The 12,520-nt window shown below is 40.2% G+C and overlaps 1 protein-coding gene across 1 annotated transcript; it reads right to left on the bottom strand.

Moving 5' to 3' along the window:
- Positions 1–191: 191 nt before the first annotated feature.
- On the bottom strand, positions 192–11,787 carry cand1 (cullin associated and neddylation dissociated 1). Its single transcript, XM_039668169.2, has 15 exons — positions 11,543–11,787; positions 9,342–9,485; positions 8,703–8,857; positions 8,412–8,535; positions 7,424–7,680; positions 6,114–6,219; positions 5,647–5,792; positions 4,173–4,465; positions 3,862–4,003; positions 2,139–3,632; positions 1,938–2,033; positions 1,682–1,851; positions 1,437–1,601; positions 888–995; positions 192–618 (listed from the first exon to the last, which is right to left on the bottom strand). Exons 1-15 carry the CDS (start codon positions 11,608–11,610, stop codon positions 394–396), a joined length of 3,693 nt encoding a protein of 1,230 aa, XP_039524103.1. The 5' UTR covers positions 11,611–11,787; the 3' UTR covers positions 192–393.
- Between the last annotated feature and the right edge of the window lie 733 nt (positions 11,788–12,520).

Below are 12,520 nucleotides of genomic sequence, written 5' to 3'. Positions count from 1 at the left end.
TCCCGATTGAGTCGTCGGCAGCCTAGAATGTAAAGAACAAATATCCCATGGTAACACAAATACTGTGGTCAAATCATTTTCAGGTGACAGAGTCTCAGAAATTATGAAAACGACCAGAAAAAAATTAGTAAGAAATGGTGGGGGAGGAATGGAGAACAATGAACAATTGAGGCAATTTCCTGTTGTTTATAAAAAAAAAAATGTGGAAATAAGCTTTGAAGCTTAGTATGATGAATGTCTGTCCTTTCATTAGTTTTTTTTTTTTTTTTTCTTAATTTTAGATTTTTGTTTTCCTCCTATTTTTGATTCAGTGCAATGCATGGAACAATACAAGGGTCCCCCAGGGTTGGTTTTCTTTGTGGATTTTTGGAGTGGGCACATTGTTGTGGTCATTTAACTGGTGTCCATGGATTCCATATTAGCGCTGGTGGAGTCCCTCTGGATGCTGTCAAAGATGGCGGCCAGCTCAGGGTTGGAGCTGATTTGAGACTGGAACTCACTCATTAGGGGGCTCTTCTCTGCCTCTGGGATGGTTAGCAAGGCCACTACGGCCCGCATGGCAGATCGTTTGAGCTCATCCTGCTTCTCAAACTCCTGCTTTACAGAGTTGGCTTTTACCTAGGAAAGAAAAGATGTTATGACCAATTAATTGCCATGACTGTTTCATGACTTTCCAGTTGTTTGTGATTACTGAGAAACATGGAGAAAGAGGGGAATTGGTGAGAAGGGGGAACAGGATCTGTAAATATTGCAAACCGTTTTCAAATTTTCGCTCCCCTAAGAAAACCCACAGATGTCTCAGATTTCCTCTATTTTCAAAATATACAGAAAATACTTTGTCTTATATCCATGTTTTCATTTTATCGTTTGATGAATATCTTGCAAACCTTTGTGGTGCATGTTGCCCTGAGGGGCTCCACAAGTCTGTCCAACCTCTGTAACACTGCACTGGGACACAAACTAGATAATCTGGCCAGCATGAGGAACGTCAGCATCTGTAAGGACATTCATAGAGCAAAAAAGACCATTAGGAATTATAAACCTTCATTGTGATTAATGAGCCTATGCACATATTTTGGTCTCACTGTATCTTTGAAGTCCCTAGTAACTATCAAAACACATGGCTTGATAGGTAAATGCATAACTTGATAACTTCTGTTTAAAGAGTGTAGATAAACAATTTAAACCGAAACTACAACATTTTCTATTACAAAGCACTTCTACTTCATTATGATGAAAGTGCAGCTGGTAATAAGTACATTTAAAATAAAGTTGGATTGCGTTTGTTGTCACTGAATTATGCATTTATGCCTTTGATGACCACACACTGAATCTTTGTTAATCAATTCACTCTTTCATCTTCTGTGGTCGCTAAATGATCTGCATGGCAAAAGGCCCGTCTCATGAAAGATTCATGGATTACTCTGACGGCTTACCTTGATATCGTAATGGTCCTTAAGTCCATCTTCAACATGGTTTAAGAATTCAAAGATGTCAAGTCTATCAAGGCAGCTGTCTAAAAGAGTGTACATGCATTCAAATGCAGCCTTCCGGATATCCAGACCATCATCCACTGTGTGTTTGAACGGACCCATTTCAACCTAGAAAGAGGAAATTACACTGAGCTTTGAGGTTTGAAAGAGACAGTAAAGCATTAGGCTTTAGACAAAGGGCAGGTTACCTCTCTGATTAATTCTTTGCGCACTTTGGTCTCATTGTACAAATGAGGGAGAACTGTATCCAACAGGTCTCGAATAAGTGAAGGTTTGTTATGAGCTGCAGAGTTGAAGGTAACTAGAGCCACTCTTCGTACATTGAGGTCTGGATCTTCCAATGTTTTCAAGAAATCACCTAGAAGTATTTCAATAATATTACAATAAAAAAACAGTGCTAAAAAGTGTTCGACAAAATTCAAAATAGTGCAAATTAGTACTTGCCTATGCAGTTTTTAAGAAGGGGGTCAATTGTTTGTGGGTGATCAGAAATTGTGAATTTAACAGCTGTAACTACTGAGCTCCTGGCATAAGATGATCCTGGGGAGAGAAAGAACACCTCAATCAAAACTTAAGATTTATTTATATGTATATATAAAAGTTTATGATATAAAGAAGTTTGAATTATTAGTGTTTGACAATCACCTGATAAGAGATAGCCTTTTAGCCTGGGCAGAAGAGTCTCTGGGTCGATAAGTGTTAACTTTCCCAGACATTCAGCTACCACGTTCCTTGTGCCTTCTTCTGTACACTCGCAGTGTTTTAGCAACAGTGCCCACACATTTTCTACATAGGGTTTGAGCCCTGCAACCGAGGCAGAGCTGATTATTTCCTTGAGAGAGTGCAACAGCAGGTACTGTCGCTTGGGCTGGCCAGAGATCTCTTGCAGGACAAAGGGCAGGTACTCCGGGAGGTTCCCCACGCTTATGCTGCCTAATGCATATGAAGCTGCCGACTTGACCTCTTCGCTAGCTGAAGAGAAGGCATCCAGGATGACCGTTTTCAGCTCAGGCTGGCCACTCAGATCAACATGATGACCGACCTCTCCCAGGGAAAGCAGAGCCAGCAATCTGATAGAGTCGGTGGAGCGCGAGTTCTTCACATCCTGAATGAACTGTCCCACCACTGCAGGGCCCTCTTTAGGACAAGCACGGGTGAGAGCGGCTACACACTTTGCGATGGAGTAGTAGGATTGCTTATGGGTGAGCGCTGCACTCTGGGCATACACAGGACCTGTTAGCATACGTAGCAGGTCCATGTAGCCCAAGCTGGCAGTTCCCGTGGCTACAAGAGCCTGGAAGAATTCAAGCATGGCACTAAGAGCGCCACCTTGCAGCAACGGTGAACGAACCAAAGCTATGAGTTCAGCCAAAATAGAGCCACTTATTTTAGACAGTGAGTCAGGGTGGACTCGTGCAAGCGTGGTGAGGAAGCTGATAGCCATCTGGGAGACATGCATATCGCTTTCATTGATAAGAGGCGGCAGCTCAGCCAGAACAGCGTCGATCATGGCCGGTGTTACACTATCGCTGTAGTTCTTGACCAGAATGTCCAGTGCGGCCAGTGTGCTTAGTTTCAATGCTCGTTGGTTCTTACGCAGAAAGGAGGCAAGAATGGGAACAGCCTCACCCAAGATGGGCCTCAGGTTGATCTTCAGCGGCGAACCTGCGATAAGGGTGAGAGCTTTGACAGTGGTCAGCCTTGTTATCTCGTTCTTCAGTCGCTCTAGGAAGATGAGGAGAGTGCCTGGTAGGTCCGCACCAAGGCTATCACCCAGGTTGCAGATAATTTGCCCCATACAAGAAATAGCTCGCTCCTTGACTTCCTGGTCGATATCTGCTGCCTTTAGCCTTTTAATGGTGCAAGCAAAAAGGTCAGTGATGTAGGGTGAGGCATCAAAAGCATCTGTTTGATCCAGGGGCCTAATGACTTTGACCAACTGCTGGGTGACCAGCAGTGCTTCAGAGGTGATCTTATAAAAGGGATCACCCACACAAGCAACTACAGGAGGCACTATAGCCTGAACATGGGGGTGGAAGACTTGAGGTTGATGGTTGCACAGGATCACATACAAGCAAGACAGGGCATCTATCTTCAGGTTTGAAGAGCTTGACTTATCGTTGAGGGAAAATATGATTCCTAGATGGAATAAAATTCACAAATGTCACTCCAAATGCTAACATAAACTTAACATAATGGCTACAAAAGATTTCCAACCAAAAAAGACTAAACATTTCCAGGTTTACACCATGGTGCTTTTATAATCTCACAGGTAAAATGCTGATCACACTTGGCAAGAATTAAGCAAACGAACATGGAATGAATGACTACTCGCTTTAACATGTAGTAGCTTGCCTGCGGCACATACCTGGGATGAGAACAGGAATGTGCTGTGTCAGGGCCCCTGGCAGCACGTTTACTAATTCTGTCAGCATGTTGAAGCAGCACTGCCGAGTCTTAACACTTTTTTCCTTCATCTGTTTGTGCAATGCTTTCACTATCATGGACACCTGCAGAGACAAACAAAACATCACACTCATGAATGAACTATAGCCAAATAGTTTTCACAGTATATTACAATGAAGGCTTATATTTTACAATATTTGATAATATATTGCAAAATGTGCATAAAAACAAAAGAAAATTAAAGTAAAGAAAATTAAGTATATTTTCCTATACCTGGATTTGAAGCATTGTGAGAGGAGTCTCTCCCTGTTCCATGGCATCTGGATCACAGAGCCAGCTCTGGGCAGGGCGTGTCTGCTTGAGGAGGGACAAGTAGGCGTGGAACACATCCGCCTTTACGTTTTCTTCCCGCTCTTTAAAGCGTGCAATGAGTGCCGGTGAAACAGTGCGGTAGAACTCGGGTAACATCTCATGTCGTGTGCTCACCACAGCATCCAAGCACTTTGCTGCTGCTCTCCTCACTTTCCAACTCATGTCGTCATCATCACTGTACTCATCGTCACTTCCTGTTTGGAATTAGATTATATCATAATCACAGCCACTCATTTGAATAACTACATCTGTCTCTGCTACAATTCATATTGTTCATATTTTTTACATATTGGCCAAAACAGTTGGCATATTATGTATGTAGATGTGTCTGGGTACCAAGACACATTTCAAGCTAGCAGCCACAAAAAGGATTTCTTTGTAAACACTCAGAGAGTGTGGAACACATAGGGCTACAAGTTTGTCCCCTGAACCACAAAACACAAAAAGCATGGACTTCTAAAGTGTGAACTTTAGAAAAACCCTCAAATATGCTGTCAAACTGTACAAGACTGCTTACAAGCTAGTGCACAGTCAGCACACTCAATTATTGAAAAGAAAACCGCAAATAGGTACAAATATGATTCATGGATGAAAATTACTCTCCAATAGGGGCAGAAAATACAAATCCTTGATGCCAAAAAAGATGCCAAAAGTAGAACAAAAGGCAATCATGAATGCAGTGAATGTCTAACTCAAGCTTTAGGACAGGGTCTTGTCATAGTCTGCTCCTGTCAAATTATGGGGTGCAGCAACCCATATTTCCTCAACCATGCTTCCACATGAAAAACTTCATTCCAACATGCAACGCTGAGCACATCCACACTCAGTTGTGCTTCAGAGCACTAATGATTAAATAAAGCATTTTCACTCAAAGAATGCACAACCTCTGTCAAAGAAAGTGGCACGACATGCTCAGAACATGCATTAAGGAGGGTGAAAAGGTGCCAGAGGAATGGTGGCAAATGTTTAAGCCTATCTAGTCATTACAGGACAATCAGTACCCCCAAACCAATCTCAGAGCCAATTTTACCAGCTGTGAAAGTGTAGGCATTATTTAAAGCTGCTAGACCAGACCAGTTACCACCGTCCATTCATTCCAACAAAAAGCTGAATTCTGATGGTCTTGCAAACAGTCTTTGCAGAGGTCCAACTTTTTTTTTTGTCTTCAAACATGGACAAACTGCCTCTTTGACTGCTGTATTACCAATACGGTGCTTTCATTGTTATTACTGTTATGCGACAAGCAGAGGCTAACACACACCGGAACTAACAAACCGAGGTTGTAACTTACAGCTAAACAGACTCTTTTGGTTTGGGAGAGAGAATAAATCCTTCTTCCCTCAGACAGAGAGGAGAAATGAGCCCCGCCTCGTACCTTGATAATCTTCGTCTACACCATCGGCATCCATTGCATTCTCATCTTCATCCTCGTCGTCATAGTTGTAGTTGGGGTCATAGGTCAGATACTTAAGACAGATACTAATGACTGTTGGGACATGTGGGTAGACCTCCTTTGGACACCTGGGAATCAAAAGCAGTAAGATTATTATAAGATTTTTATTACACATAACCATAAGTCATGCAACAGGGAAACTTCAAGATAACAGCTTTTCAAAGGCTATGTTTTGTTGGTAATATTCTTATTCTCTATACTACTACTAAACAGCAGAATAACAGTCATAAAAATTAAGAAATAGACAAATTTTTGCTTTTTTTCACTCTCTGGTCCAACTCATCTATTATAATATCATGAGAAACAAACTAAAATTTTAATATTTTAGTAGAAAATATAATTTTCTAGTTATCACAAATGTCAGGGGTTAAATGGAGATGAAGACTAACCTCCTTACGAAAGACTCAAAAGCTTGTATGCAGTACTCCCTCAGTTCATCATCATCAATATTGCAGAACTTCACCACCAATGGGATGATCTTCTCCAAATACTCACCTGCAGGATAAAATCAGCATGTTACCATTACCATGGTTACACACACATCAGACAGTTGCAAAGCTTAACATTGAACTGTAATAGTTCATTGTGAAATAAAAATGAGTTTGGAGAGCTGCAAGATAAAGGCCTTGCTGTTTTCAGCACAATCAAAGAAACAATCTTAAGATGACAAAAAGACTTAATTAAAACTGTAGCGACAAGAGATAGCTACAAAACAACTGAGTGCATTCCACCGAAGTAATCTTGTGCATCTTAATCGCAGCTGTCTTTGTTTCATCAAACGTAGGCGGTAATTGGCTGATGGGGAACGGCGCACCACAGCAGCAAACCTAAATGACTTTTCACTTCATTTCATTTGTGCCAAATGGCCTGCCTTAGCAGCGCAGCAATGGAACAACGCTGATGACAAGGTGACGGGTAATAACGACCGTACTGGAGATTGTTCTATCTCCTGTCACACAATTACATTCTGGCAATTTGTTCGGTCAAATTCCTAAGAGAGTTGACTTTAAGCTTATACCCCCTATATATAAAATCGTGCTGTGGGGGTGGAACCGTGGAAATGTAGAAAACGGTAAAAGTTGTGAATAATTATGGATAACTTCAAAGTGTTTTATTATTGTATCAATTATTAAAAACTGTGGAAAAGAGAGATCAAGGAAATATCTTTGAATGACGTCAAAATGCTTCTTGTCAAAGAAAAACTGATGGGGAGAGAGATGGCACACCTCGGGCTGAATAACTTCTACTGCTCATCAACCTGAGCAATCATAAAGTGAAATGTAATCAAGATTCGATGTCAACACTGGTGACCTCAATCTTGAGTGAAACATTTTCTATCATAAGAAAGGACTACGGACTTCAAGATCAAGCCATGGTAAAAAGGCAATACCTAGGAGGGGAGGATCTCATTACACAAATGTATTTACACTAAGCTTTGAGCAAAAAAACTATTGTAATAATTGGATCATTTTCATTAAAGATCTTTGCGGATGGCTTTGATTTGCTTTAGCTCATTCCAGCAAAGGCTAAATTACAGCATCAGTGGAAAAACTAATAGCTGTATGAGAAGATCACAGATGATGGCTTCAATAAGTGCACACTAAAATTGCTTTCAGCACTTAAAGAGTAACTGAGATGAGGTCTTGAACCCCAAAGACATTAAGTTAACTGAGGTCTGTAACAACGGGGGGAGCCTCACCGATTCTGTGGCCAGCTTGTCTGCTGATGGCAGCAATGCACTGGATGTAAGTGCGCGTGGTTGACATGGACTCGTTGCGCGAGAGCTCGGATAGTAAGTGCTCGATGAGGTCTACAAAGACCAAGTTTCCGCAGCTCATGACCAGGTGTCCCAGGGCTATGATGGTCCTCTTCCTTACTGCCAGGCGAGGGCTTGTCAGTTGAGGCAGCAGACAGCTCAGAATGGAAGGGTGGAAATTCACTAAGAGGCCTCCTTGTCTAAATGATTGAACACAAACAACATTAGACATTCAAAAGAGAAGATTGTTGCAAAGACTAGATAATTACCACTAATTTGGTTGCTTTATCTTTTTTATAGACTATAACATCCTAACACTCCTACTATTTCTGCAGTATACTGCAGGTATAGCCAATTTCCCTCCAAAAACTACAATTATAAACTTAGAATAAACATGATAATATCATCCAATGGTGTGGATTTGAATACAATTGTTATAGTTTTCATTCTAAGTGTGAACAGGCTTGAAAATACATGCTTCATGTTTAAATGATTCTGTGTAACTCAATTGGTAAAGCATGACCTTATAGTAATGACCTTATGAGACATAATGACCTTAGTAAACATAATGACCTTAGTAATGGTATGGTTGTCGATTCAATTCCCAAGACCCATAGAAGCTGGCAAAAAATTTCAAAGTCACTTTGGATAAAAGCGTCTGCCTAATGTATGTGTGCAAGTATAAATGCATTCACCCAAGTCTGCCATTAGTTACCACACAACAGAGCCGAGCGTCAGCATCTAAACTAAAAGACCTTTATAGTATAATCAGCTGAGTGAACTGAGGAAACAGACAACTGAGAACTGTCACAGAGGGGAGATGCGTGTGCACAAACACATCAAGAAATTACCTGGCAGGAGCCCATGTTCACTCAAAACTACAATTGGTCCAAACAAGAGCAGCAGTCATCACATGGCTTCTCTGACATACCTGCACAGCATGTCTGCCATGATGTCCAATGCTTCCAGCTGAACTGAGACATCCTCCTGCTTGGCAATGGCACTTGTGAGGCGGCCTGTAATCTTTTTGCAAACGCTGGCAGCAAGAGCAGAGCCTAAAGCAAAGAGAAATGGACTTAGCAGGCACAATGGCACATGAAAATAACTACATATAGCCATACAAAATGAATTCTCCGTCCTTGAATCACACTATAGAGGAAAAAAAACACAGTTGGGGAATACAACGGCATTAATATTATTAAGCAGGGAAAACGTGTTTTACCGCTGGATGCTGGCGGGAGCTCTCCAATCACCGTTTTGAGGCCGATGCTAGAAATATCTCGAAGCTGCTCCTTATCTGATAACATGTTTGTACACAATGTATCGACAATGGTTTCGACCTGGTACTCCTTCACTTTGCTGACAAGTGGGCCCAAACTGCAAGAAATAAGGACTTTTAGTGCAACCTGTGAAATACTTCCTATTTGTCTATTACAATGTAATGTATACATTTGGATTTGGTTTGCTTGCAAAAATGTCTTTACTGCAAATTATTTCTGTTTTTTATTTGCAAGATGGCTTTAACTGCCATAAAACATTTAAAAATTGTCGTTGTTTACATGTATTTCAGCAGAAAAACTGAACGAATTGAAAAGAGATTACTGTGACTTATTCATTCAAAACTATCTAGAGGAAAAAAAAATAGGTTCTCAAAAGCTAACAAGATAAATCAAAGTAAAAAAAACAGCAATACCTCTCACTAAATCACTGTGGCATGAATCAATTTTACATTAAAACATTTTCAGAGAACAAACTGAAACCAATTCATGAAGGACATACTAAAACACCCAAGTAAGAGAAGCTTTTAAGTTCATGCAATCACAGAAGGACAGAAACAAATGAACAATGGCAAAAAGCTTACCATTTTACAGCCAGATTCTGAACTTCTCCATTCTTGTCCTCCAGGAGTTTTAAGATCATTTTGACCACCTTCCGTTCACTATCATCATCCAGCTTTATGGAGTCCTTCTGCAACTCGGACATCAAATCATTGGTGGCCATGAATCTAAGGGAATAAACAAGGACTTGTTATGAATTTATCAGTTAAAATCTTTTTTGAAGAAAGAGTTTCTCACACCAAAAGGTAAGTTCCCTAACCTCCAAACACCTGTCATATAAAGATTTTTTTCCATTATCCAACCATTTACCGACCATGGATGAAATCAAGCACCATCCGAATTTCCTTGTATACCCTACTTCACTTAAAAAAATAATTAAAAAAAAAACCTTAAAGAGGGTTTCAAGTGACTTCATCACTAACAGAATGGCTACTATAAAGAGGACTAGAAAAAGGCGAGAACCACCTGAATGGCAGGGGCTGCTGGCATTATGTCAAAGCAAATGGACTGACTAAAGCATTTTCACCTTTTCATCTCACTTGTCATGGTTTGCTAAATTCATAATCCACTTCTGAGCTGAAACTGGAGTGGATTAAAATGAAATCTTGTCTTTGGGTGCCAACATCAAAGCCTTAGCACAAAACCTCATATGTGATGCGTGCAAAAACCCTCTGCATACCCTAATACTGTACGTGCAATCTCTCTTTCTCACACACACACACACACACACACACAAAGTTCTAAAAGCGTCTGCTTTGGCATATATTTGAAGGCATAGAATCTCTTATTCCAGAGAGCCTAAGTAAGAATGAATAATGCATGAGATGCACGCTCCTACATCAGGGCGAGCGGGAACGCCAGCACACACACCAACAGAGGAGACCTAGAATGGTGTGTAGGCAAAATGTTCCCAGGGGTAAAATCTTGTGAAATTCAGAAAGAGCTGGAATGAGAACAGCAAGTGGTTTGACGTGAATGACAGGCAGGTTAGACTCTGGAAATATGATCCGATGGCTGCATTAGTATTCATTTGAAAACTCCTGTCAGATATGTATAAAACTCACAAACCATTAACCTCCCAGTGGCTGCTGTTGAATATACTGACATATTTAAAGGGAATCCCCCAAAAGAAAGAAAAGCATGTCAGAACACATTACAAACTGTACCTGTCTCAGACCATTTAGATTATGAGCTACAATTTCATGATAATCATTATGCTTTTATACAGTTATCAACATATTTACACGTGCTTCTGGCCTTGACAGCATTTCAAACCAGACAAGTAATCTTAGAAAAAAGTAAATGAGGAGCTTTACATAATTATAGGTATAAAATAGAGAGAAATATCTATAAATATTATATAAAAATGTAAATAAAAACAATCTCCCTTTTTCAAATGTTGCCATATTAAATTAACAATTCACAAAGCCTGTAGCTTACAAAGGACAAGTGTCAGTCTGCACAAGATAACTTGCACAATCGGTTAACAACTGAATAAAATAAGGAAAATGATAATAGAATAGCATACCTGTTTTAACTTAAATGAATAAACTATACAATTGTTTCTTAAACACTGAATGCAGAGAACCTAATAAAATAAAAAAACATTGAATTCAATATCAATTCAACACTATACACACTTCTCCAAAAAGTAGATGATGTTAGTTCAATTCTATGTAACGTTACATTTCATGGACGTGCACTTATGCTAACATTAGCCAACTTAACTTATACGAACACGGTTAAAGTAAATTACACAAAATTACATTAAATCTTGCACTGGCTGAACAACTCTGCAAATTTTGTCCATTGTTTGAAGTAAGTAACTGTATTCGTATCAAATATGACAGGTCGAGTGCAGTGCCACCAAACCGAAATGCTAAGGCTAATAGGCTAACACTAGCTTGCTAACATCCACACTAAAACACAGACGTTTGACAGCATATATTCCAACATGAGAGGGCAAATTAACAAGTTATAGCCTTGAATGCATGGCCCATGCACAATTTTAAAAAGCAAAAAATCTAAATGAAGCCTCGTACAGTTTGAGTTAGCTTGTTAGCTTAGCATGTCAATCTAAACAACAACAGGGGCGCGATTCAAGGCCTAAAACTTTCTGCGATCGCTTCATTATCTATTAAAACATTTAAACGCCATCAGAAGCACTGAAAATAAACGTGCATGCTCTTTAACACTCGATCTGGAAATGTGCATCACAACTGACCTGAAATCCTTGTCGCTGGATGTCATTTTCTCCAAAAGATTAGAGATGTGGTATGAGGCACTCGCCATGTTTGCAGTCAGGATAACCACTTGTGTGTGTGTTTAGGGCCAGAATGATTTAGTTTGCCTCTTTTTTGAAGTTTAAAGGGGTGCAAAGTACAACACGAATATCCAGAGTTTGTTGTGCAGGTAGGTGATCAGCAGCAGCTGTGCTGGGAAGAGCAGACGCTCATGCCTTGAGTTTGGATGGGTTTGAATGGAGGTGCTGCTCGCTTCTGCAGGAGGGAGGAGCTCAGACTAGACAGACACTGCTGTGTCTATGAGAAGACAGAGTAAGAGTGGGGCTGTGTTGCAAAACCTGGTGAGCTACCTTCTTGGATTGCGTGTACTCCATCTTTTGGACTTTTTTTTTTTTTTGGTGATGACAGGTACGTAAAAATACTCAAATAATTTAACATGATCCTTTTTTGTTTTGTATGAATTTTATGATTTACTCTGTTATCTTTCCCCGAACTAGGTTAGTGGGTAAATGCACAAAAAGAAAATCTCTACTTGTTGGCCAAATGTTTACTTTGATTGTGAAGGGTTGTATTTTATGGAAATCTGGTACACAAATTCATAAAATTACATTGAACCAAAAGCCAGAGAGAGAGAGAGAGAGAAAAGTCTTTAGTGAGGATTTAAAGCTATCAACATTTGAAGACAGCCTTAAGTGTCAAATCATTCCACAGATGTGGAACAGAAAAGGGACGATCACCCGGCACAGTCAGGATCAACTTGTTTGAAGACCTTAAGGGCCTAGAACATTTCCGGTGGAGAAGAAGATCTGTAATGTAGTGAGGAGCCTGGCCATTTCACCCCTTATACACATACAACAAAACCTTGAACTTAACACAGTGTTCGTCAGCAAAATATGTTCACTCTTAGTTCCAGTAAGAAGCCTGGTGGCAGCGTTTTGTACCAATTGTAGGCGGGATAA

The sequence above is a fragment of the Pimephales promelas genome, chromosome 24 (assembly GCF_988280905.1).
Source record: "Pimephales promelas chromosome 24, fPimPro1.hap1.1, whole genome shotgun sequence".
Lineage (NCBI taxonomy): Eukaryota > Metazoa > Chordata > Actinopteri > Cypriniformes > Leuciscidae > Pimephales > Pimephales promelas.
Note: the sequence above shows the minus strand (reverse complement) of the source record. Positions and strands in the feature narration are given on the sequence as shown.